General features: G+C 48.4%; 1 protein-coding gene across 1 annotated transcript in view; it reads left to right on the top strand.

The window, feature by feature from the left end:
- Positions 1–27,154, top strand: part of VPS13D (vacuolar protein sorting 13 homolog D) — a 117,486-nt gene that overhangs the window by 48,483 nt on the left and 41,849 nt on the right. Inside the window, exons 39-57 of the mRNA XM_056864951.1 lie at positions 130–252; positions 2,777–2,851; positions 7,081–7,186; positions 8,483–8,635; positions 9,603–9,738; positions 10,669–10,716; positions 12,936–13,086; positions 13,913–14,123; positions 14,944–15,191; positions 15,879–16,070; positions 18,856–18,982; positions 19,159–19,301; positions 19,561–19,691; positions 20,046–20,221; positions 21,641–21,764; positions 22,202–22,437; positions 24,435–24,543; positions 25,445–25,608; positions 26,216–26,324. Coding sequence (XP_056720929.1) covers positions 130–252; positions 2,777–2,851; positions 7,081–7,186; positions 8,483–8,635; positions 9,603–9,738; positions 10,669–10,716; positions 12,936–13,086; positions 13,913–14,123; positions 14,944–15,191; positions 15,879–16,070; positions 18,856–18,982; positions 19,159–19,301; positions 19,561–19,691; positions 20,046–20,221; positions 21,641–21,764; positions 22,202–22,437; positions 24,435–24,543; positions 25,445–25,608; positions 26,216–26,324 — 2,762 coding nt within the window. The remainder of the gene's footprint in view (positions 1–129; positions 253–2,776; positions 2,852–7,080; positions 7,187–8,482; positions 8,636–9,602; positions 9,739–10,668; positions 10,717–12,935; positions 13,087–13,912; positions 14,124–14,943; positions 15,192–15,878; positions 16,071–18,855; positions 18,983–19,158; positions 19,302–19,560; positions 19,692–20,045; positions 20,222–21,640; positions 21,765–22,201; positions 22,438–24,434; positions 24,544–25,444; positions 25,609–26,215; positions 26,325–27,154) is intronic.

The raw sequence follows: 27,154 nt of genomic DNA on the forward strand, positions 1-27,154 counted from the left end.
GCCCTGCTGAATCAGACCAGTGGTCCCTCTAGTCCAGCATCCTCATTTCAATTATTTATCTAGAAGAACCTTTGGGCCCTCACCCGTTCTGCGCTTTTTACTATCAGTCTGTTTCCCTCCCACTCTTAGAGCAGTATGCTAGTACCAAACGGTCGTGGATGGCGGATTACTGCAAACAGGAGAAAGAGGTGGAGGCCGTGGAATCCGAAGAATGGATGGGCTCTTCGGTTGATCCTCCATCGCTTGGGCAGGGTAGGAGATGTACCCGTCACAACCCTCTATATGGACGTTTTAATAACTGTCAATAACCATGTTGTGACCTTTGCCATCACAGTGCTTTTAGCGGCGCACTTACGGCACCGCAAGCGAGTGATGTTTTCCTACTCTCGAGTTTCCTCTCTTGTGCGCTCATAGGTTAGTTTGCTTTAAAGCACCAGGACGCTTGCCTCTTTGGCGTGAAACGGCTTGCCTCTTCTGTCTGCTGGACAAAACATTCTGTCTGTGTCCTGATGAAGTATTCCACTGAAGCCTCAATTCACAGTATCGTTAGGCCTTTGGAGGATAATCTTATCTAATGTCTGTACCTTTTCCCCCCTACGAACCCACACTCCAGTATCTGTGCAGCATCAAACTTCCCCCTACTTCTGCCCCCCCCCCCGGATGCTTGTGGTTCCAGGTGCCTCCTCTCCTCTTCAAGTCCCAGACCCACACACGATGCCAGCCAGCCTCCGTCTGCTTCTGTGACCCCTGCCCCTGCATGGCTTCGGCCTCTTTCTCTCTTAGAATCAATGAGTCAGTGAGCTGTGAGCCGCCCCCCGCCCCCCGTTCAGCTTGGAAAGGTACCCCCAGCCATTTCTCCCACTATCCCCCTCCGGATCTTTAACTTGGGACACCGTCCTCATCCAAACGCCGTCAGAACTTGCGTATCCCCCGTTAACTCCTTTAAAGGAGGCTGGCTGATACGCGCGTCCAACGAGGGGATGCGTCAAAGTCGGCAGAGACCAAGTGTCGTTTGCAGCATTTGGGTAAGACACTTGAGGGTTTTTTCCCCCCCCTCCTGAACAACAAAATATAAAATGTAAATAGTGTCTCCAATTCTCAATTGTTTAAACTGGCTTGAGTTTTCTCCTGCAGTGGCACATGCGCAAGTCAGGATGAAAAACTAACCATTAAACAGTGATGTTAGGCATTACACTTGGAGCCTGAGTTGCATTTTGCAAGCACATTAACAGCTTTGTGGTCTTTTAAACCCCTGTGTCTTTTCCCCAAGACAAACATCTCCTGATTTGTACACAGGAATGCTTGTTCACTTGTTCTTAAAGATGCTGGAGCAAATTAATCCTTTTAAACCTTACCTTAGCCGAAGTCAGAACTAGATGCGTGTCAGCAAATAAAGCAGGATTGTTTTTTGCTAGAACAGGGTGTCCCTGGAGTAGGGGCTACAAGCAAAAATTAGGAAGAGGTGCACAGTTGGCACATAGATTCGCATAAATAAAGAGGCATTCCTTTCTATGCTCTCTTCGCACCAATGTCACCAACTTTGAGGTCAGATAACCGAAGCAATTCAAAATCTAAAAGTAACAGTGATATCACTATGAGAAAATGCAGGGAAACAACAGTCAACTTAGCCAGCGTGGTATAGTGGCTTGAGTGTTGGACTCGGATCTGGGAGAGCCGGGTTCGCGTCTCGACTCTGCCATGGAAGCTCATTGGGTGACCCTGGACCAGTCGACCTCTGTCACCCTAACCATCCTCACAGGGTTGTTGTGAGGATAAAATGGAGAAGGAGAAAACGATATAAGCCCCTTTCAGTCCCTGATAGGGAGAAAAGCGGGGTACAAATGCAATAAGCCCAACTGTTAGTAAAACAAGGCAAAACACCAGTAGATATACATTGTGTCTTTGTAAATAGGAGCCATGACAAATATGGACAGTGGGTGTAGTGGGTGCTGCAAGCTCCATAAAATCCAGACCCAAGCAAAGCGTCAAAGTGCTTCACCAGAACCTTTGACCCTTAAATGTCCTTTAAAAAATGTGAAAATAGTCCCCCTGGGCAAGCACTGGGTTATTCTTGACCCATGGGGTGACGTCACATCACAGTGTTTACTAGGCAGACTATGTTTACAGGGTGACTTGCCATTCCCTTTCCCAGTCGTCTACACTTTAACCCCAGCAAACTGGGTACTCATTTTACCGACCTTGGAAGGATGGAAGGCTGAGTCAACCTCGAGCCGGCTACCTGAAACCGACTTCCGTCAGGACCGAACTCAGGTCATGAGCAGAGCTTGGACTGCAGTACTGCAGCTTACCACTCTGCGCCATGGGGTTCTTACAAATAGAATAATAGAATCAGAAGGGACCACAAGGGTCAACCCCCTGCACAATGCATTAAGCTCACAACTACCTCCCATCCCCCAGTGACCCCTACTTCATGCCCAGAAGATGCCCAAGATGCCCTCCCTCTCATGATCTGCATTGCTGACAGATGGCCATATAACCTCTGCTTAAAAACCTCCAGGGAAGGAGACTGACCACCTCCCGAGGAAGCCTGTTCCACTGAGGAACCGCTCTAACTGTCAGAAAATGTCCTTAAAGCACACCTTTTTTAAATGAATGCTCTCGTCCCTGTTGGTCGGGCCTTGTTGACTCACTGTGTGATCCTTACTGTGCTTGAAATTTCCCTCGCTTTGGTACGCACGACGGTCTTTACCTGTATATCTGCAAAAAAGTCTTCCACCCCCCTTTCCCTGCTAATGTTATCTTTCCTGTCTGCCAGGCCTTCCTCTTGTCTACCTTAGAACTAGGAGCACAGCCAGTCTGACTAACCTAGAGCACCAGATGTATGCTAGAGGTACTGTACTGCAGAGTTGAGATGCTTTTGCTTTTTTTGCTAGAAATGTCTTTGTAGAGGGAGGATTTCCTTGCTTCTAATGCTTTGTGCGGGATCCCATATGTTGAGAATCTCCCCCCCCCCCCCCGTGTACGCCATGCGCCGGGGCTGCTTTCTAGAGGGTCTTCAGTATGGCTCTGGGACCTGGGAGTCTCGGGTACAAATCTCCACTTTTATGTGAAAATTACCGGGCAACCTTTGCCCCATCATGTCTTGGCCCAACCTACCTCCCAGGATGGTGGTGGAAAGTGCCATCAAGTCACTGCTGATTGGTGACGACCCTTTAGGGTTTTGAAAGCAAGAGACAAACAGGTGGTTTGCCATTGCCTGCCTCTGTGTAGCAACCCTGGACTTCCTTGGTTGTCTCCCACCCAAATACTAACCAGGGTCGGTTTTGTGTAGCTTCCGAGATGAACAGAGGTGGTTGGCCATTGGCTGCCTCTGCATAGTGCCCCTGGACTTCCTGCGTTGTCTTCCATCCAACTTCTTACCAGGGCCGACCCTGCTTAGCTTCCGAGATAAACAGAGGCAGATAAACAGACTCTGCCTGTGCATAGTGACCCTGGACTTCCTTGGTCGTCTCCCATACAAGAACTCACCAGGGCCGACCCTGCTTAGCCTCCAAGATCGAACAAGATCGAGCCAGCCTGGCCCATCTAGGTCAGGGCTATCACAAAATGGTAGTGAAGATAAAATGAAGGTAAACCTCTTATGACGCTCTGAGCGCCTTGGAGAACGGGCTGGGTAAAAAATTCGCTTGGTGAAAAAATAAATGTACTAAATAAATGGGCAGCCTTTTCCTGAGATGGGCGCCCTAGGCTGAAAGCAAGTTTTAAATTTCCCCCTTAATTCTCAGCAGGGCATTAGCAGGCCACAGTGCATCCACGATGGTCCTGGACTTGTACGGCCAGAGTTATTCCCCAAAAGTTCAGGGGAAAGAAAAGCAGAACGCGGCAAGAGGGTTGAGTGATGGGAGGTTTCTTTTGCAGTTAGAGTTAGGAAATGGTAGCAACAGCAGGCCGCGTGAGCACTGAACTTGGAGCCTGTCGCTGCTCACTGGTGTTCAGCAGGATTTGCCCTCGCTCATGCACAGGGAAGTGGATTACTAAATATATTCAGAAATGGAGACTTATTGAAAAACAGGAACTTTGTAGTTAAGCTATTAGTAGACACCGACCCAAACCTGATTCTGGCAGTTGCGAAATGTATGTCTCTGGCATTAAAAGATATTCTTAACTTTTAAACTGTCCAGTTTTGTAGATCTAAAATTTTAACGTTTTATGGAAGCTGTAAATGTAATTTGAGCTTGTATATTTAATCGTTATATTGTCTAATAGTGTCCCTTTTCCCTATGGTCACGACTGATTGGTCTGTCAGCATTAAAATAAACGAAACGAACACACGGGGAAGTGCCGGTTGGCGGTGTCTTGGAAGGGCCTTGCTGCCTGTTGGAGAGCTAGCTTGGTGTAGTGGTTAAGAGCGGTGGTTTGGAGCGGTGGATTCTGATTTGGAGAACCGGGTTTGATTCCCCGCTCCTCCACATGAGCGGCGGATGCTAATCTGGCGAACTGGATTTGTTTCCCCACTCCTCCACATGAAGCCAGCTGGATGACGTTGGACTAGTCACAGCTCTTAGAGCTCTCTCATCCCCACCTACCTCATAAGAACATTAAGAAAGGCCATGCTGGATCAGACCAAGGCCCATCAAGTCCAGCAGTCTGTTCACACAGTGGCTAACCAGGTGCCTCTAGGAATTCCACAAACAAGACAACTGCAGCAGCACCATCCTGCCTGTGTTCCAGTGCACCTAATATAATAGGCATGCTGATCTGATCCTGGAGAGAATAGGTATGCATCATGACCAGTATCCATTTTAACTAGTAGCCATGGATACCCCTTTCCTCCATGAACATGTTCACTTCCCTCTTAAAGCCTTCCAAGGTGGCAGCCATCACTACATCCTGGGGCAGGGAGCTCCACAGACACATGGTGTCTGTTGTGAGGAAAGGAAGAGAAGGTGATTGTAAGCTAGTTTGATTCTTCCTTAAGTGGTAGAGAAAGTCGACATATAAAGACCAACTCTTCTTCTGTTTGTCCAGTTCCTGGGAGAGCTGGGGTCAGCACGGAGCAAGAACTCTGATGGCAAGCCAAAGTCAAGTGAGCCACTTTCAGTAGCTCCGCTGCCCGGTGATAAACGGATGCTTTCGAAGCAAAAAAATTACAGGGAGCGGCTTCCCTTTCCATGAAAAGAACAGGCTGACCTTGGATGTGTTGGCACGATGGTTGCGAAATATTTATAGCTAGCTGATTTAAGGCGAAAGCATTGTGCTGATTCCCTGCTGTCGCCACCACCTGCTAGGCAAGGTTTATTCCAAGGGCAGGGATGGATGTGATGCGGGGGAGGCTGCCAAACCAGCAGATCCTCCACCTGGGTGCCCGTTGCCCTCTCCATAATGCTCAGCGGTGCCTCTGTACCCGGGCAGCCAGTGACATGGAGCGAGGGCGGGGAAGCACAAGCTGTTCTGACAGCATGTGATGTGCTTGCGAAACTGCTGCCACCACGTGACTGGGAATTTGCATCTCGCTCCACCTCCGAAGGTGTTTTGGGGCATGTCCCGAAAGGTGCCCGTGACCTCTGAAAGCTTTCCTTATGACCAGCTTCTCTCTCAAACAGCCATCTGCACCCCCTTCTCATTGCTACTTCTTTACCCCCAAGAGGAAGTCATAGAATCATAGAGTTGGAAGGGACCACCAGGGTCATCTAGCCCAACCCCCTGCACAATGCAGGAAACTCACAACTACCTCCCCCACACACACCCAGTGACCCCCTACTCCATGCCCAGAAGATGGCCAAGATGCCCTCCCTCTCATGAACTGCATAAGTTCATAGAATCAGCATTGCTGACAGATGGCCATCTAGCGTCTGCTTCAAAACCTCCAGGGAAGGAGAGTGTGGTGTAGTGGTTAAGAGCGGTGGTTTGGAGCGGTGGAGTCTGATCTGGAGAACCAGGTTTGATTCCTCACTCCTCCATATGAGCGGCAGAGGCTAATCTGGTGAACTGGATTGGTTTCCCCACTCCTATACACGAAGTCAGCTGGGAGACCTTGGGCCAGTCACAGCTCTCTCAGCCCCACCCACCTCACAGGGTGTCTGTTGTGAGGAGGGGAAGGGAAGGTGATTGTAAGCCGGTTTGAGTCTCCCTTCAGTGGTAGAGAAAGTCGGCATATAAAAAACCAACTCTTCTTCTCTTCTTACCACCTCCCGAGGAAGCCTGTTCTGTAGCTTACTGCAGCTTACCACTCTGTGCCACAGGGCTCTTGGATGGCCCATCTAGCCTCTGCTTAAAAACCTCCAGGGAAGGAGAGCCCACCACCTCCCGAGAAAGCCTGTTCCACTGAGGAACCACTCCAACTGTTAGAAAATTCTTTCTAATGTCTAGACAGAAACTCTTTTGATTTAATTTCAACCCGTTGGTTCTGGTCCGACCTTCTGGGGCCGCAGAAAACAACTTGGCACCCTCCTCTATATGACAGCCCTTCAGGTACTTGAAGATGGTTCTCATATCACCTCTCAGTCTTCTCCTCTCCAGGCTAAACATACCCAGCTCCTTCAGCCTTTCCTCATAGGACTTGGTCTCCAGACCCCTCACCATCTTCGTTGCCCTCCTCTGGACACGTTCCAGCTTGTCTACATCTTTCTTAAATCGTGGTGCCCAAAACTGAACACAATACTCGAGGTCTAACCAGAGGAGAGTAACTGAGAGAAGGACAAAGGGAGGTGTGCTTGGCACTAGTGATCACTGCAAAGCCTTGTTAATTCATTTTCTTCTTGTTGCATGGCATTCATTGTTTTCCTTCTTCCCTGCTTAATCATATGGCAATTCTGGTATTTGGGGCAATGCCCATCCAACATTATTTCACAGGGCTGCGTTCTCTAATCTGTTGAACTGGGTCCGATTTCCCACTCCTCCACACGAAGCCTGCTGGGCTGACCTTGGGCCAGTCACAGTTCTCTCCAAAATCTCTCAGCCCCACCTACCTCACGAGGTGTCTGTTGCGGGGAGAGGAAGGGAAGGAGATTGTAAACCGGTTTGAGCCTTTTTAAACTGTAGAGAAAAGTGGGGTATAAAAGCCAATTCTTCCTTCTCCTTCTCCACACCCTGATTCCTTTTTCTGTCGTCTCCTTGCAGCTGAAATGAAGGCTCCAAAGCGGCGACACCCTTTCGTGCCGTTCGCCCTGCGGAATCACACCGGCTGCACGCTCTGGTTTGCCACATTGACCACCACCCCGACCCGGTAAGGAGCCTCAGGCGAAGGCGGGGGGGAGAACTTCCTCCTAGAAGACTGAGGACCTTTCCTTGGGAATGCTTTGAGCTCCATGCGTCTTTAACTCCCTTGGGGCTGGGGTGCAAGACTTGTCTGGCAAGGCTTCTCTCTTGAAGCATTTGAAGGGCTGTCGCTCAGAGGAGGGCAGGGAGCTGTTCCTGTTGGCAGCAGAGGAGAGGACTCGCAAGAATGGGTTTAAATTACAGGCAGAAAAGTACAGGCAGAAAAGAGCCAGCGTGGTGTAGAGGCTAAGAGCGGTGTTTTGGAGCAGTGGACTCTAATCTGGAGAACTGGGTTTGATTCCCCACTCCTCCGCATGAGTGGCAGATGCTAATCTGGAGAACTGGATTTGTTTCCTCGCCTGCACACGAAGCCAGCTGGGTGACCTGGGGCTAGTCACAGCTCTGTTAGAGCTCTCTCAGCCCCACCTATCTCACAGGGTGTCTGTTGTGGGGAAGGGCAGGTGATTGTAAGCCGGTTTGAGTCTCCCTTAAGTGGCAGAGAAAGTCAACATATAAAAACCAACTCTTCTTCTTCTACCAGCTGGTTATTAGGAAAAAAGTTTTACAGTAAGAGTTGTTCAGCAGTAGAATCGGCTGCCTAGGGAGGCGGTGATCTCCCCCTCCCTAGCAGTCTTTAAGCAGAGGCTGGACAAGCACTTGTCAGGGATGCTCTGGGCTGATCCTGCATTGAGCAGGGAAATTCGACTAGATGGCCTGTCCAGCCCCTTCCAACTCTATGACTCCAGGATTCTACGATTATTTGTTAATGTACATCATTTATATTCTGCCAGTCTCCCCAGTGGAGACTCCGAGCGTCTTCAGTAGTTCTCCTTTTCCTCCGTTTTATCCTTACGATGGCACTGTGAGGTAGGTGAGTCTGAGAGCATGAGACAGGCCCCAAGATCACTCTGCAAGCTTCCATGGCAGAGTGGGGGATTTGAAGCTTGGTCTTCCAGATCCTAGCCTGACACTCTAATTACTGTACCGCGCCGCATTATTTTATTTTCTCATCGTCCATCTGTGACTGGCTTGCTGCAGTGTCTGGTGTATAGCACACTAAACTTCATGGGGGAGGGGGGGAAAGAGTTGAAAATCGAAGCTGTCGTCATCGTAGTAAACGAGAGGAAGGTTTTCTTATCTTGGGCCTTAGACACTTTACTAAGGTTTAGATGCACATGTTACTCTTACTAAGATACAAAGCATGACCCTTTGAGAGGCCCGATTTCCTGCAAAGCGTGACGGTCCCGTATGTCTCTGCTTTCAGGGCCGCGCTGTCCCACAGCGGAAGCCCTGGTGTCCTTCCAGAGGAGAACGGCACGTTTCTTGACGATGCACACAGAGTCAGCGAGTGGCGGGAAGTCCTGACAGGCGAAGAGGTTCCGTTTGAGTTTGAAGCCAGGGGGAAACTGCGGCACAGGTGAAGGGCTACAGGCCATGCCGGCCGTCCCGTTTTAATGTTTCAGCAGCAGCATTTTACGGGGCTTTACTCAACTTTATTAATGCTAATATGAACTTTACTCGCCAGCTTCAATCCCCGGCATCTCCAGTTCATGATCTTTGCCTGAGAACTTGGAGGGCTTCCACCAGTCAGACTGGATGCTACTGGGTCAGATGGGCCATTGTTCTGACTTGGTATAAGACAGCTTCAAACGTTTGGGGGCAGGGGCAGTGGCTCAGTTGGAGATCCCCTGCTTTGCGTGCAGAAGATCCCAGGTCAATCCCTAGCATCTCCGCTTAAAAGGCCCTCAGGTAGCAGAGGCTGGGAAAAAAACCTTTCTCTGTCTGAGACCCCAGAGAGCAGCTGCCAGTCAGAGTAGGCGATACTAGGCTAGAGGGACCAATGGTAGGAAGGCATCGTCATAAGTTCATTGCACTTCTGTTCGGGGGCAGGGGCCGCGGCTGAGTGGTTGAGCACTTGTTTGCATACAGAAGGTCCCAGGTTCAATTCCCACCATCTCCAGCCCAAGCAGTTGACATCAGGGATCTGATGCAATCTTGCTAGCCTGGGCCATCCAGGTCAGGGCACTGAAGAATGTGTGTGTGTGTAAAGTGCCCTCAAGTCACAGTTGATTTATGGCAACCCCGTAAGGTTTTCAAGGCAAGAGACTTACAGAGGTGGTTTGCCATTGCCTTCCTCTGCACGACAACCCTGGAATTCCTTGGTGGTCTCCCATCCAAATACCAGGGCCGACCCTGCTTAGCTTCCGAGATCTAACGAGATCGGCCTACGTTGTCTGAAAAAAGAAGCTCAGACAGACAGGCAGTGTCTTTGCGCAGCTGGCGTAGAGCCACCTAATGAGATTAAAACCCGGGGCTCGGAACCGTTCCAGAAATACTGTTCCATGGGCCTTAATGTTGGTCTTTGCCTTCTTCTGCACCGGCAGGCACACGCACGACCTAAGGATTCACCAGCTGCAGGTGCGAGTAAACGGCTGGGAGCAAGTCAGCCCGGTATCGGTGGACAAAGTGGGGATTTTTTTCCGATACGCGGCCCCCGACAAGAGCACGTCTTCATCTACCGTAAGTTCTAGTTCCAAATAACCATTTTTCGTTGCTAGTGCCGTTGCGGTATCTTCTGTCAGCGATGGGATTTCCCCCCCCCCCTCCCCAGAAGAAAACGGCCGACTGTGAAGACTCTTGATGGCGTTTGCAAAGCTGAGCGTGTTTGTTTGTTTAATTCATTTGTACCCTGCTTTCCCCCCCAATGAGGACCCAAAGCCGCTTGCCTCTCTCCCCTCTCCTTCCTTTTACCTTCACAACAACTGCAGTTTGTTTGCTTGTTTTAAAAAAAAGTTTATTCCTTTAAAAAAAATTATTGTTAACAAAATTGCATCAAGACAAAAAAACAGGATAAAAAGGAAAAGAGAAAAGAATATAAAATTCAAACAGACAAAAAAAAACCTTCTGTTTTTGTTTGTACCAAATATAAACCTAATTAAGGAATTACTACCTGTTCTCTCATTGCAAATACAATTTTTTTATTTAATTACAACTAAAAATCAAACTTTTCTCTATCATGCCTACATTCTTATTCTTCTCCTCTTCAAACCCACGAATCATCAGTTCTTTTTTTCCGTCTTATGCAAAAAGCCAATAAAGGGATTTCAATTTTCCACAAACTTTGATAAGTTATTTTCTCTGATCAGAGCAGTCAGTTTGGCCATTTCTGTTAATTCCAACATCTTGACAAGCCATTCTTCTATTGTATGTATATATGAATTTTTCCATTTCTGTGCACATAATAGTCTTGCTTGCTTGTTTTTTAAAAAGTTTAAAAGTTAACCAAAACAGATGATTTTTAAAAAAATTCTTCCTTGCCTTTGGAAAAAGCAGAAAGTGGACTGTTTTATTTGGTGCCAAGCAATTTTGTTGCGTGTTCAAGAAACGTAGAGGGTGTCAACAGGTTTCGTAACAAGCACTGTGATTTTTGTTTCTGAATTTCCTCCCCAGGTTGGCAGCCCAATTAGCAGAACAAACATCATCCATCCGCATGTTTATGTAAGTAGCGGCTTTTCCTTTCCCTAGATTTCACAGCCACTGGCTATCCCTAAACCACATCACACTTTGAAAAGGGGAGATGAAATTTAATTTTTCCTTGACACTAATGAGAAAAGTTGCCACTTCTCCCGTGCAATTGACGGATCTGTTTGACAGCATATAGCGCAGTATCCGCTTCTCAAAAAGTGTCTAGCTGTTTTATCCAGGGAATGATATATTTATTTCGTGCAATATTATTTTGTGGACATGCGAAAACAGTGTGGGCTAGGGAGTCTTATTTGATCCGGACAAAATGGACATTTCCGTTCTTCTGCAGTAATTCTATTGTATCGCCCTTGTGTCTTGGCTGGGTGTAGGGCATTACATCTCGCCTAAAAGAAAGCTCTTCTAAACTTATGAATTTCTAACCAGCGGAAATAGTCTTTTGTGGACTTCCCTTCTTTGTGTCTTTAGTTTTAAATACGAGCTCATCTGTCTAATGCATTTTCCCCACCCTTTTTGGGGATGCTGTACATGGTTCTCCATTCCCCATTTTGGCCTCAGAACAATCTTGCAAAGTAGGCTAGGCTGATATAAAGTGACTAACCCAAGGTGCACTTCATGGCTGTGTGGGGATTTGAATCCAGGTCTCCCAGATACTAGTCTGACACTATACTGGATCTCATATCTTCAATTGTGAAATTGTCTGAGCCACGTGGAATTTTTTTAAAATGAGGCTTTGTTGTGAAAATGGAGGGGTGGGGGAACCCAGCCAGAACTTTTGAAGAGACAAAAGAAAAATCATAATTATCCATCATGCACGATGCATATAAGGAAACAACGAAAGCAAAATCCATTTTGGATACCGCACTGAAGAAAAATGGGAATAAAAAAGGAAGCGGACCATTTTATCCTGGAATAATAAGAATCAAAACGATGTTCTCGTCTGTTTCAAACACGATACAGGGTGTTTTTGCAAGCTTTGGCGTTCAAGTGGAAAGAGCAGGCTGTTCTCCAGCTCTGATGTGAAATTTCCCCTGTCCTCTGAACGTACACTGTGGTTGCTTCAAGTTTTTAGATTCTTTGGCAGGAAAGTTATTTGGTTTTCCTGCTGGCTCCAGCGTGGGCCTGCCAATTTTGGCCTGTCAGCACGGCATTCATGTGTGGGGCGAGGACTGCGTCTTCCGCAGCAGGAAGCTGGGATGACAGAGCCCTTGGCTGCCTGTTCCTGTAGTGGAGGGACCCTTCCCGCTCGAGTCGCTGGGGCTTGATTCACCTCGAGTATTTTATTCAGGGGCGCTTGTTTGTGACACTTTGAACCCTAGTTAATTTAACCATAGTTAAATTGTGGAACTCCCTGCCCCAGGTTGTGGTGATGGCCGCCAGCTTGGAAGGCTTTAACAGGGGAGTGGACGTGGAGGAGGAAGAAGAGTTAGTTTTTTTTATATGCCGATTTTCTCTGCCACTTAAGGGAGAATCAAACCAGCTTGCAGTCACCTTCCCTTCCCCTTCCCACAACAGACACCCTGTGAGGTAGGTGAGGCTGAGAGAGCTCTAACAGAGCTGTGACTGGCCCAAGGTCACCTAGCTGACTTCATGTGTAGGTAAGGGAGGGGGGAAATCCAGTTCACCAGATTAGCCTCCGCCGCTCATGTGGAGGAGCGGGGAATCAAACCCGGTTCTCCTGATCAGACTCCACCGCTCCAAACCACCGCTCTTAACCACTACACCACGCTGGCTCTCTACTGTAAGGAGCCTCAAAGCGGCTTACAATCGCCTTCCCTTCCCCCCTTCGCAACAAGCACCTTGTGAGGTAGGTGGGGCTGAGAGAGTTCAGAGAGGACTGTGACCAGCCCAAGGTCATCCAGCAGGCTTCATGTGGAGGAGTGGGGAAACCAACCCGGTTCTTCATATTAGAGTCCGCAGCTCATGTGGAGGAGTGGGGAATCAAGCCCGGTTCTCCAGATTAGAGTCCGCCACTCCTAGCCACTATGCCACGCTGCCTGTCAAGCTCTTTGGTGACCATCAGTTGGCTGGCCTCTCCCTCCCCCACCCGCCACCCCAAGTGGAGGAAGGGAGAACCACGTCCGCCTCCATGATCTTCTTGGAGGAAGGGTGGATGATATTGTGGCAGATTATGAATTAAATGTACATACTTCGCTGCCCATTGTAGCTTTTGCAGAGTTTGGGTATGTTGTTCTACTGCGTCTCTACGTTTGTTCCATGTCCTGGCTTCGCAGTTTTCTTCGTTGCCTCCGGTGCGAGTGGTCTTCGCCGTCACCATGGAGGGCAGCGCCCGGAAGGTGATCACGGTGCGCTCGGCCTTGATGGTGAGAAACAAGCTGGAGATTCCTATGGAGCTGAGGCTCGACAGCCCTTCTGCTCCAGACAGTAAGTGTATACAGTTGTTTTGTGGTGGGGGTGCTCAACCTTTTTGAGTGTGTGGGCACCATTGGAATTCTGACACAGTGTGGTGGGTGCAGCCTCAAGATGGCTTCCACAGGAGGTAGAACCAGCTACAAGATGGCTGCCGCAGGAGGTGGAACCAGCCACAAAATGGCTGCCGCAGGAGGCGGAACCAGCAACAAAATGGCTGCCGCAGGAGGCGGAACCAGCCACAAAATGGCTGCCGCAGGAGGTAGAACCAGCCACAAAATGGTTGCCGCAGGAGGTAGAACCAGCCACAAAGAGGCTGCCACAGGAGGTAGAATAAGGTTGCCAGTTCCAGGTTGGGAAATACCTGGAAATTTTGGGGGCAGAGCCTGAGGAGGATGGGGGGTTGAGAGGGGAGGGACTTCAATGCCGTTGAGTCCAATTGCCAAAACGGCCACTTTCTCCAGGTGAATTGATCAGTTGTAATAGCGGGAGATCTCCAGCCACCACCTGGAGGCAGGCAACCCTAAGGTAGAACCAGCCACAAAATGGCTGCCGCAGTTTACCTTCAGTCACCCAGCGAAGGCCCTTGCGGCAGCTGTTTTGTGGCAGCCGCTGCTGAAGCAACATTTTTAAAGATCTGCCGATCTGTCAGTGGTTCCCATGTTGCCACCTGGAAATTGGGGGAGTGGGGGCGGGCCTGGAAAGGTTGAAAACCACCGCTGTAGAGGATGTGTTCTTGATCTAAAATGGTAATGTTGAAACGGAGGCCTGTTGGGCGGCGGAGGGGACTGAGGAAAGGATGCGCTCTGAAGACCACACGGAACATCTCGCTTGGTTGCAGAGCCCGTTGTTCTGCCTTCGGTCATGCCAGGGGATTCCTTCGCCATTCCTCTGCACCTCACCTCCTGGCGCCTGCAGGCCAGGCCAAAGGGAATGGGCGTCTTCTTCTGCAAGTCCCCAATCCACTGGACGAACGTCCAGAAGGCCTCGGAGGTCAGCAGCAGCAAGCGGGAGTGCCACGCGATGGAGTCTGAAAACAGTCGGTTCTTCAGGTAATTTAATTTGGACTTCTTCCGGCTGTTTCCTGGAACTCATGGGAGGGCTACCGAAAATGGGAAGAAGGGAGAAAGAAACCCGGCTCAATAGTGATCTAGTTTTGGAGGCCTGCAGCATAATCCAAGGTAGTTAAACCGATATCTTGAGATAAGTGATAGAAAAGGGGCTCTTGCATAATGTAATCAGAGAATCTTTTAATCTTCCTTGGTCTTTCATGTGCCTTGGAAGCAGAAGAAGGAGAGTTGGTTTTTATATGCCAACTTTCTCTCCCACTTAAGGCAGAATCAAACCGGCTTACAATCGCCTTCCCTTTCCCTCCCCACAACAGACACCCCCTGAGGTAGGTGGGGCTGAGAGAGTGTGACTAGCTGGCTTCATGTGGAGGAGTGGGGAAACAAATCCAGTTCGCCAGATTAGCCTCCGCCTCTCATGTGGAGGAGTGGGGAAACCAACCCGGCTCTTCAGATTAGAGCCCGCCGCTCTTAACCACACTGGAGTGTTAACCTCCACTGCTGGTGAATTCCCCTCCCCCCCATTCTTTGATTCCAGTTTGTGCTGAGAAGTTCAGACAATGTCGGGGATTGAATGCTAATCTACGCATAGGTATCGGACTAAGGGAGCTTTTCCTCTCGAAAACTTATACCCTGGAAATCTAGTAGTTCTTTCAGGCACTACTGGACTCGAATGTTGCTGTTCTGCATGTCTGTGTACGTACCGGGCTGTGCCCGACACCACAGTTGTGTTTTGGAAAAGAAGTCGAGCTGTGCGATTCCGCTCCCCAGTATTTCTTCACGGCCGTCCACCTTTCCTCCCTAGGTTCTGCGTCGCCATCAAGAAGGAGAACTACCCCGATTACATGCCCTCCAACATATTTTCCGACAGTGCCAAGCAGATTTTCAGGCAGCCCGGGCACACCATTTACCTTTTGCCCACGGTGGTGCTGTGTAACCTGCTCCCGTTTGAGCTGGAGTTTTACGTGAAAGGGGTGCCCATCAGCGGGACGCTCAAGCCGGGCAAAGAGGTGGCGTTGCACACGGCTGACACTTCGCAGAACATTGAGCTGGGTAAGGCTGTCACGTGATACAGGATTGTCATGGGATGGCGGGTTGGTTGATTATGGAATCGGAGAAAGAGGGGCCAGGCAGGCAGGCTTTCCACACATGGTCGCGTAGTTCAGAAGCACAGATACGTCCTTTAATATTGTTGTTTTAAAAGGTCTTTAATAAAAAGATTTTTATTTTATTTCAATAGAAATAGAAACAGAAAAACACACAAAAATAGAAAACAATACAAAACAATACATTAAAAATGAAACCAGTTCTGGGTAGTCGTACAAAAATTTGATAAAATACAATAATTTTACTTATGTTGCATTTTAGCCTCTTAATAAAAGATCCTCTTAAAATTTTTATTTGCTCATTCACTCTCTATATTGTTGCTATTTTAACAGTAACACAATAATTCTTGCCTTCACTGCATATTCTATTAATTTTAACATTCATACTAACTTATTTTTAACTGAATATCTAGTGCTTACTTCTCTGGCTTGCAGTTATATCCAGCCATTGTCACATACGTGTGAATGTCTAGTTTGTGTGAATACATAGTTCAGAAGCACAGATATGTGTTTTGTTCTATGTCATTCTTCCATCCCCTAGAAATCTACCTAGCCACTGGGGAAATAATGCTTCCTGAGAACAGGGAGGAAGAGACTGCATCTTTTAAAATTATTATTTATTTCCCAATTTCAGGAGTGTCCTTAGAAAACTTTCCACATTGCAAAGAGCTCTTGATACCCCCCGGAACACAAAACTATATTGTACGGATGCGGCTGTACGATGTCAACAAGCGGCTGTTGAATCTCACCATCCGGATTGTGTGCCGAGCTGAAGGGTCCTTGAAGATATTCATTGCTGCCCCATATTGGCTTATCAACAAAACAGGTAAATCAAGGCTGGCTTCTCGCAAACCCTCCCAGTGAAAATGAGTCACTTCAGAGTACTCATGCGAGTGGAGCCATTTAAAGAGAACACATCTATTACCTTTTATTTTTAGCATCCTGGGGCCAATAGTCAGTTGAGATCCCACAAACAGGGCAGGCCAGGGAATCAAAAAGTCCGTTGCCATTAGCTGTCAGGGTACCGTTGTCAAGGTTTACAAGATCAAGTTGGCAGTGAGACCACAGTCTTTGGACTCACCCCCCACTCCGCACACTACCACTGCGCTCTCAGCAACACCCTTCTAGAGGATTATTTCCCACGGGTTACAGTGCTGCTGTGGGTATCCATTGGAATAGAATGGTGGGACATATGTAAACTTGCGCGCAACAACATTGTGCAGGCCTACCTTGTTTTATCGTGCTTCGCTTTATCGTGCTTTGCAGATATTGTGTTTCCGAGCAAGTCTGTGGGCAGCATTTTTCCAACAGCGTGTGCTCGCTTCATGCCTCTGTGTCACATTTTGGTAATTCTCACAATATTTCAAAATTTCCATGATTATTACAGTACATTTTAAAGACATAATGCTAGTGCACGCTTAATAGACTACAGTGTTGTGTAAACATAACTTTGACATGCACCGAGAAACCAAACAATCCATGTGACTCACTTTATTGCGGTGGTCTGGAAGCGATCCCGCGATATCTCCGAGGTATGCTTGCCTGCTCTTTGCTCCTTGTTACTATTAGGTCCGCCCTGACCTGGATGGCCCAGGCTAGCCTGATCTCGTCAGATCTCAGAAGCTAAGTAGGGTCAGCCCTGGTTAGTATTTGGATGGGAGACCACCAAGGAAGACCAGGGTTGCTGTGCAGAGGAAGGCACTGGCAAACAACCTCTGTTAGTCTCTTGCCATGAAAACCCCAAAAGGGGTCGCCATAAGTCGGCTGCGACTTGAAGGCACTTTACACACACACACACACACACACACACACACACACACACACACACACACACATTAGGTCCAATTTGTTGACACAGGTAAGGGCAAAACTAGTTTGCCTGGGAGTCAGGATCTTCTCCTTCATCTTCCTCTCTTCTCCCCTCGCCCAGGTTTTTGGGATGCAACACAGCTGTTTGCTAAAAAAACAGAAAGGAGGGGCGAGAGCTTCAACCCTAGAGCAAAGCAATTCCCTCTCCAGCAGCAGAGGCACTCAGTTTTTCATCTTCCTCTGCACCCCTTTGCCTTTCAGCCAAGTTATCACTGAGCTGAGCGTTCTTTAAATCGAAATTGAGAATGAGTAGTTATTTGAAAAGATGTAATGCCTTAGAGGAGCCCCGTGGCGCAGAGCGGTAAGCTGCAGTACTGCAGTCCAAGCTCTGCTCACGACCTGAGTTCAGTCCCGACTGAAGTTGGTTTCAGGTAGCCCGCTGAAGGTTGACTCAGCCTTCCATCCTTCCGAGGTCGGTAAAATGAGTACCCAGCTTGTTGGGGGTAAAGGGAAGATGACTGGGAAAGGCACTGGCAAACCACCCCGTAAACAAAGTCTGCCTAGGAAACGTCAGAATGTGACGTCACCCATGGGTCAGGAATGGCCCGGTGCTTGCACAGGGGACCTTTACCTTTTTACCTTTAATGCCTTAGACAAAAAAAAAAAAAAAAAAAGACCAGAAAATTGGTGGCTCTGTTTTCCATCAATGCTTACTGGCACTGTTAGGTCACCTAGACTTTTTAGTCCAGGTATCTCTGGTTTACACCCAGTTTTAGCAATTTAAATATTTTATTGTAGTTATCATGGGATAACAACAGCAAGCCTAGGGGAATGTGAGCTTGGCCAGGAAATCAGAAATGACTCAGTATAATGATGTCTTGGCCCTTTTATAACTACCTTAAATCTTCTTGAAAACCATGGATGAAAGATCATGGGGGGTTTGAGTCATCTTCCAGAATGTGTAGATGCTTTTTTTTTTTGGAAAGGCTGTTAGGCAGCAACAGTAATTTATTAACTTGAGAACAATATTTATTTAGAAAATGTGTCTGCCACCTCCCCCAATCTGCTCATGATGATACGATACAAACAGATGATAAAACAAACCATAGCAATAAAATAAACTCAGTTGATAATACAACATATCAAACCAAGTCTACTAAAAAACATGCTGATAAAGGAAAGCCAGGGTACAACACCACATAAAACAGATTAGCCTAACAGATGTTAAAAGAATTAACCTCTCTTAGATAGCGTCATGAGCTAGCACACCCCTGTGAAGCATAAACTCATGTCGATACTATAGCAACTGCTGCAGGTTGATCAGTGGGTGTTCTAGGGAGAGGACAAGAATGGAATTCTCTTAGGGTGTGGGATGAGGGCAAAGGCATTTTATCTTCTGTTCTCTGTTTCCAGTGCCTTACCTCAATCACTGAATCCTTTCCATCTCAGGCAAGGATTCTCTTCTCTCTAGAAGCAAATCTCTGCCACACTATCAGTTACAATGCAGTTCTACAATTTGCTTTGAACAGCCACGTATTTGAATTGTAAATTGTTTCAGGGGTTGATTTGGCTGGAAAGAGGGAAGTACAAACACCAAGGCTATGGAATAAGCCCCCACCCCAAAAAAATATCTTTCGTCATGTTGAGAATTGCTTTAGAACAAACCTTGGGCCGATACATTTTAGATGGCTTGCTTCCCAGCATGGCGTTCTACCTAGTCCTTGGTTAAGCAGGTGATTTTTGCAACGTAGTGTCCAGGTACGGACTGAAAAGCTAACTCAATCCTGTTGGTTTGTTTTAAGGATTGCCCCTGATCTTCAGGCAGGACAACGCCAAGATCGACACAGCTGGCCAGTTTGAAGAACATGAACTAGCCCGAAGTTTGAGCCCTCTCTTGTTCTGTTATGCTGACAAGGAGCAACCAAACCTGTACGTGGGTTTTTTCCGCCGCCCCCCCCCCCCGACAATCCGTGTTTCATTGAATAACTCCAAAGTTATGATCGTGATAGCTTTAACACGATCAGGGGATTGTGATGATGCAGTCGTTTTTTTCAACTGGCTCTGTGTCGTCTGCTGAATTTGCTATGTGCTGTTTCTCACTGCAGTTGTACCATGAGAGTTGGCAGGGGAATCCACCCCGATGGCATGCCGGGCTGGTGCCAGGGCTTCTCGCTGGATGGAGGAAGCGGCGTCAGAGCCCTGAAAGTGATCCAGCAAGGAAACCGACCAGGCCTTATTTACAATATTGGTAGGCCGTTGTCATTTGAATTTGTATTTGAATTTTTGTTTCGGAGTTCCCAGCTGCTAACAAGACTGAAACCATACTTGGATTAGCGGGCATTTATATAATCGTATCATATTAAATTTTGGTGGTGCACAGACGTAATCGTAATAGGGATCAGAAAGAGAGGGGGAAAGATCTTCCTATAAATCAAGTTGTCTAGCTGTTCTTAATTACAGTTAAAGCGCTCCAGATACTCCTGTTTTTAACTGACTGTTTTTTTCAGGGATTGATGTGAAGAAGGGCAGAGGCCGCTACATCGACACATGCATGGTAACCTTTGCCCCTCGCTACCTGTTGGATAACAGATCCAAGCACAAGCTTGCCTTTGCACAGCGGGCGTTTGCCAGGGGACAGGTAAGAAAGTTTCCGTCTCGGCGTGTTCAGCCCATAGGTCATGGCTGCTTGGCTGCTTTTTGATAGCGGTTATGTGATGTCTCCTTACTGGGAGCTTTTTTGGGACCCAGGCTCGCACCTGGGATGAGGGAACACCCCTGTATGCAGCAGGGTTTCTGCAGGTGGGGCAGAAGCAGTGTCGAACAATTTAAAAAACAAGCTGGATTCCTCACAGCTTGCACAAGGTCCAGAAACGAAGCCCGTAAAGGAAGTTGTTTTCCCTCGTACGGCGGAGTGATGCGCTACGCCCTCGTTGCATGTATCCAGCTCTGCAAATTTCTCATCTCCGTTTCCCTTTTTCTGCCTTCTCCTCAGGGCTCTTCCAATCCCGACGGCTACATCTCCACTCTCCCCGGCTCGAGCGTTGTCTTCCACTGGCCGCGCAACGATTACGACCAACTGCTGTGCGTTCGGCTAATGGATGTCCCCAACTGCATCTGGTCCGGAGGCTTTGAAGTCAACAAAAATAATTCTTTCCACGTCAATATGAGGTGGTTACTGTGTGTGTGTGTGGGGGGGTTGATTTCTCTTGAACACTTCCTTTTTACATCTGGACCCCCTCACCCATTTTAGGGACAGATGATTGTCGGATCTGCACAAGTGGCAGGTTCACCATGTCACTTAGCTTGGAAAGAAGTTAAGGGGAGACATGGTAGAGGTCTATAAAATTATGCATAGTACGGAAAGAGTAGACAGGGAGAAGCTTTACTCCCTCTCTCATAATACTAGAACGCGAGGTCATCTGCTGAAGCTGGAGGGGGAGAGATTCAAAACAGACAAAAGGAAGTATTTCTTCACACAACGCACAGTTAAATTGTGGAACTCCCTGTCCCAGGATGGGGTGATGGCTGCCAACTTGGAAGGCTTTAAGAGGGGAGTGGACATGTTCATGGAGGAAAGGGCTATCCATGGCTACTAGTCAAAATGGTTACTAGTCATGATGCATACTCTGTCCCTCCGACTCATTACCAGTTGTTGAGTCCAGGTTGTGTCTTGTCAATAGTTCCCTCCCGTCGGTCCACCTCGCCTCCTTGGGTACCCTTTTGCAATGCCTCAGACGTCAGGTTAAGGGACTGCTCGCCCCTCCTCTTCACCTGTTACTGCAGGGTCCCACCAGCAAACTTTCTGGTGGTCCCTCAGGCCCGTCTCCTCTCGGCATGCATCCTTAATCTCCCTCTTATACTCTTCCTCCCACCACCTGGGCCACCCACCAATTAACAGTCATTCCTCGGCTACTTCCCTTTCCTCCTCCCTCTTCACCTTCAGAGGCGGGGTTCTCGGTTGCACTTGTTTCAGACGCCTCTTGTGCCTTCAGCACGGCCTCCCTTCGCCCGCCTCCCTTCGGGGTACTGTGGGATTCCTCGACCCTCCCACTCGGCACTTCTCCACGATTCCCAATGCCCGATCCCCCGGCAGCCCTGTCTCTTCACCTCTCTGGCGGTGGTTCCCCTCCACCCTCTTCCCTGCTTTCCCTCTTTGGACACTGCCCAACATGTTGATTGGGCCTGGGTCCCTCCCAGGGTTGCTGGCTCGGCGTCAAGTTTCCGGGAGCGGCACACATGCCTATTCTTTCCAGGATCAGAGGGGCATGCCTATTATATTGGGTGCTGTGGAACACAGGCAGGATGCTGTTGCAGTCATCCTGCCTGTGGGCTTCCTAGAGTCAGCTGGTCAGCCAGTATGTGGGCAGAGTACTAGATTTGATGGGCCCTTGGTCTGATCCAGCATGACTCTTTTTATATTCTTATGTTTTCTTGTTCAAACTTGCAGCCTGTCTGTACCTCAAAGGTTCAGAAAGTGTACACTGTGTGTTACGGGTTTGAGCCGTGGTTCAAGATTCCCAGATCTGTAGAAAGCCTTCCCAGTTTGTGGAACCTACTGAGCTGTTTCTGTTTAACCTTTTTTTTTAGGGACACCCTTGGGAAATGCTACTTTTTACGAGCAGAGATCACTCTCAAGGGAGCCACGTACCGCGTCTCATTCAGCGACACCGATCAGCTGCCACCGCCATTCCGCATAGACAATTTTTCTAAGGTAAAGAACCCTTGCTTTGGGTTCGTAATAAAATGCAGGCATGTGAATTTGTTATGTGTGAAATAAAAAGGGTTTGGGGACTCCCATCGAGGGTATGTTGTGTGTGGACTAGCAAGACCCAGCTTCAAGTTCCAGTTTTGCCACCGATTCACCGAGAGTATGATCTCATCAGATCTCAGAAGCTAAGCAGGGGCGGTCCTGACTAGTTCTTGGATGGGAGACCTTCAGGAACTACCAGGGTCTTGATGCATAGGCAGGCAATGGTGAACTGCCTCTGTAAGTTTCTTGCCTTGAACAGCCTACGGGGTTGCTATAAGTCCGCTGTGACTTGGCGGCATTTTACACATGCCCAGCCTTATGCAGAAGCGTTTGAAACAGAATTACCGTACCTCGATTTAGATTCCAAACTGTGAAGCCTTGTGCAAATTTCTCCCCAGGTCCCCATCGTGTTTACGCAGCTCGGCGTGGCCGAACCGCGGCTCAGCACGGAAGTCAAGCCAACGACCTCTTTGGACTACGCCTGGGACGAGCCCACCCTGCCGCCCTGCGTCACACTGACCGTGAAAGGAGCCGGCTCCTCCGAAATCACATGCAGCATGGACGACTTCCAGGACAGCAAGCAGCTATATTACGAAAACTTCATCTACATTGCTGCGGCGTACACTTTCTCTGGGTAACCTGCTCTCTTATCTTGTGGTGAAAAGGTAGCGCGACTTTTATTTTGCTGGGTGATAGCCTTTGTTGTGTTTTGCTCTCACTGACGAGAAACCGTCACGGGGTGCTTTTTTTGCCCCCTGGGGCACCAGAAAGTTGTGCTGGAGCTGGGGGTCACGTCACTTGCCTGGAAGGTTCAAGAGTTGGCTAGGCCAGGCAGTTGGCGTGTCGGACAGCTTGGGATAACCAGGCTCAAACTCCCTCGCCAGCTGATGTAGGGCCCATCGCAGCCTAACTGACCTAACAAGGTGGTCATTGTGAGGACAGAGTTCAGTAAGGGAGAATGATGTAAAGATCACCACTTTGGGTCCCCGTTAGTGTCAGGTAGCCCGGCTCAAGGTTGGCTCATCCTTCCAAGGTTGATAAAATGAGCACCCAGCTTGATGGGGGGTAAAGTGTAGACCAGGGCTTCTTAAACTTTTTTCACTCACGACCACTTTTTGCCCGAGAAATTTTTACTCGACCCTGGGTATATAGGTATATAAAATAGGTTTACAAATAAAACATTTACTGATAATAAATCATAAAGAAACCTTTTACTGTTTCCAAATTTTTTGCGACCCCCACGTTCAATTACGCGGCCCCATATGGGGTCACGACCCACAGTTTAAGAAGCTTTGGTTTGGACAACTGGAGAAGGCAATGGCAAACCACCCCGTAAACACAGCCTGCCTAGTAAATATCATGATGTGGCGTCACCCCATGGGTCAAGTAATGACCCAGTGCTTGCACAGGGGGACTACCTTTACCTTTTTTAGGGCGAAAAGCAGGATGTAAATTCAAAATGAAATTAAAATACTGCTGTAGGTTATTTTGGCCCTGTCCTGGATGGCCCAGGCTTGCCTGATCTTGTCAGCTCTCAGAAGCTAAGCAGGGTAAATCCTGGCTAATACTTGGATGAGGGACCACCAAGGAATACCAGAATCACTATGCAGTGAAAGGCAATGACAAACCACCTCTATTAGTCTCTTGCCTTGGAAACCCTACTGAGTTGACTTGACAGCACTTTACACAGACAGGTTATTTTTCGGGGTGGGGGGGAGTAACCTGTCTGTCCAGAATAGAGAAATGACAACAAAAAATGTCAGAATATGCAGTGGTGGCTAAATTAACCAGTATGCTGAGAGGAAGAACAATGAATGAATTCCAAAAGAACTGGATCTGTTATTTTGAATATGCAAAGTTGAAGATATAAAATAAGATGCTAGCGTGTATTAGTATATAGAGAGTAGATGCGGTTATTTTGGAAAGAATGATTGTAAAAGTTGAAATTGTGTTAAGAAATTAAATAATATCGAAGAAATCATAGTGTATAGCAGAAAGGACAGATAGATATCATAATTTTAAATGCAAAACCTGGAACAGTAAATAATAATACGGCTTAACTAGAATATAATTACTAAGATGACATTGAGATGATTGTGACCTCAAGAACTGTTAAATATAAACTCTGGGAGACGCCCAATCTGTGTATGAATGGGAATGTATGTTGCGTTATGTTGTTAAAAAATAAAATAAAATGTTATTTAAATAAATAAATAAATAAATAGGTTATTTTTGAGCACTTGGAACTGAGTGCAGTAAATTAATAAAGGGGGGAGGCAAAAAATTTGCCACCCTAGATGTGCTTTTATGGGTGAGAACCTGAGTTCAGAGGTCTTTGATCGCCCACTGAATAATGTTTGCCATATCTAGAGGCAGGGTGTTCTTTAATGGTTCGGTGCTGAACTGTGCTGAAAAGGAAAAAACAGCCTTTTTTCAGCACTGACGTTCAGGTCCTGTCGATGCTGGGAGGAATGCTCATTTGAGTGGTGATCAGATTTGGGCTCTGGTGAAAGCCGTGTTTCCATTCAGCCCTGTGGAAGAGGTTTGGCCAGGATTTTCCTAAAGAATTTGAGCTCCCCCCCCCCCGCCCCAGTCTTTCTGAACACCCAATGGATTTCCTTGGAATTCTAGCCTGCAGGAAGAAAGCGGGAGGCCAGTCGCTTCAAACAAAGAGGTGGATTGTGCTGAGCTTGTCCTTGACGTCTCTCCCAAGACGCAGAGAGTCATTTTAAAGAAAAAGGTATGAACCTCTAAGAATGTTACTTGGCGTCCAAAATGTGGGAACAGTTTGTTATCCAAGTGACTTAAGGGAGGGACCGAAAGGGCTGCGGCAGCGTTTGGCTCTCACGGGCCCTTCTTACATGCCCAGGGAAATGCTGATCACCACCAGCGTGGTAAGAGCGGCGGTTTGGAGCGGTGGAGTCTGATCTGGAGAACCGGGCTTGATTCCTCACTCCTCCACATGAGCGGCAGAGGCTAATCTGGTGAACTGGATTTGTTTCGCTGCTCCTACACACGAAGCCAGCTGGGAGTCCTTGGGCCAGTCACAGCTCTCTCAGCCCCACCCACCTCACAGGGTGTCTGTTGTGGGGAGGGGAAGGGAAGGTGATTGTAAGCCAGTTTGAGTCTCCCTTCAGTGGTAGGGAAAGTCGGTATGTAAAAAACCAACTCTTCTTCTTCCTCCTCCTCTTTTTCTTTCTCTCTTCTTCTTCTTCATTCTCTATTCTTCTTCACCTTCACCACCACCACTACCACTTTGGGGTCAGAAAGCAATTTCCCTCCAGGCCAGATTGGCCAGGAATCCTAGAGGGGTTTTTTTTTGGGAGGGGGGGCATCTTTTGGGCATGGAGTAGGGGGTCACTGGGTGTGTGTGGGTGGGAGGTAGTTGTGAATTTCCTGCATTGTGCAGGGGGTTGCACTAGATGACCCTGGTGGTCCCTTCCAACTCTGTGATTCTCTATGATTCTAGTTTGGCTCTTAATCATACCCCCTTTCTGCATTTACAATTGTGTTGCACCAAGCTTTCTATTTCCTCTTTAAGTTTTGAAATGTCACAGATTGTCCACTTCAGCAGTAGCCCCCATGTGTGTATTGCGCCAGTTTTGAGGTTTCTCTCCTTCCTTCTTGGTTTCTACTCTCAGGAGCCGGGTAAGCGCTCTCAGCTGTGGCGGATGACCGGCACCGGCATGCTTTGCCACGAAGGCTCTGCTGTCCCTCACCATCCAAACAAGCCCTCCCCTCCTCGGTCCACAGAGTCCTCCATGATCTTGGACATCGCCGGCCTGGCAGCCGTCACCGACAACAGGTAGGCAGACCTCAGCACCTCTTTTCAACATATGACCACATGAAGCTGCCTTATACTCAGTCAGACCTTCTGTCCATCAAAGTCAGATTGTCTACCGGCAGCGGGTCTCCAGGGTCTCAGGCTGAGGTCTTTCCCATCACCTACTCTCCTAGTCCCTTTAAATGGAGATGCCGGGGATTGAACCTGGGACCTTCTGCATGCCAAGTCTAGATTTGAAGATATGATAATATGGAATGTTTTATATCAGTTAGTAGAATTAGAGTAAATCATTCCTCACCTGGTGGGGAGTGGGCTCTGTCTGTATATCAAGACCTTGCTCTAGATAAACCAGGCTAGCCTGATCTCGTCAGATCTCAGAAGCTAAGCAGGGTCGGCCTTGGTTAGTACTTGGGTGGGAGACCACCAAGGAAGTCCAGGGTTACTACGCGGAGGCAAACAATGGCAAACCACTTCTGTTAATCTCTGGCATTGACCTGGATGGCCCACGCTAATCCGATTTAATCAAATCTTGGAAGCTAAGCAGGGTCGACCTTGGTTAGTACTTGGGTGGGAGACCTCCAAGAATCGAAGATGGAAGAGCAGCAACGGACGCACGTTTTCTTTTCAGATACGAGCCGCTGATGCTGAGAAAGCCGGACAGGCGGCGGAGTACGACGCAGACATGGAGTTTTCGTGACGGAAAGCTGGTCTGTGGCATGCATGGGCTTGTCGTACAGGTGGGTGCCGCTGTTCTTTCCCTGGGTGGAGGGGCTCATTGACTTCTATGCTGCAATGTGAGCAGATTCTAATGGTTCTTCTAGTAAGCTCTGTTACTTTAAAGGTTTTTTTTCACCCTCCCTTTTTTCACCCTCCAGAGGTTCTTACTGGAAGTGAGAAAGGGTAGTTCTAGGAATCACCAGAAACTGTGGTTTTACCATAGAGTTTCCAGCCATTACCCATTGTCTTTTCTAGTAAATGCACAAGGTTGTGTGTTTTTTAAAAAAAATTCAACTCGCCTGCCGCTGCTCTAAGCCAGGGATGGGGAACCTCAGGCCCGGGGGCCGTATGCGGCCCCCGAGGACATTTTTTGTGGCCCTCGGGAGCTCCAGGGCCCTGCCACGGAGGAGCAGGGCAGGGCAGCCCTCCCTGAGGGTGTTCCTGGGGCCACGGCTTGCAGGTGCGCTCCGGCGCCCTTTGGACCTCCTCTCACCAACTGACGGCTGTTGGTCGGCGAGAGGAGGAGGAGGGATGCTTCCCCCAAGGCTGCCCCCTATAGCCGTCAGGGCACAGGCAGCGAGAGGGAGGGGGGAAAGAGGCCCATGGCTCCCGGCGGCACAGCATGCGTGCAGGAGCCGATCGGGTTTCGGGGGGCCTTTTGTGGACTCTGGAGGGGAGGGCATGGAGCCTGGGGCCAGGTCGCGTGGGGCCGGCGTGTGTGTGTGTGTGGGGAAGAAGGCTTTTCTCTCTCCCTCTCTTTCTGTCTCTTTCTTTGTCTGTCTCCCTCGGTCATTTTCTTTCTCCCCCTCTTTCCATTTCTTTCTCCCTCTCTCCCTTTTCCTCTTTCTCT

Source organism: Euleptes europaea, chromosome 19 (assembly GCF_029931775.1).
Source record: "Euleptes europaea isolate rEulEur1 chromosome 19, rEulEur1.hap1, whole genome shotgun sequence".
NCBI classification, from domain to species: Eukaryota; Metazoa; Chordata; class Lepidosauria; order Squamata; family Sphaerodactylidae; genus Euleptes; species Euleptes europaea.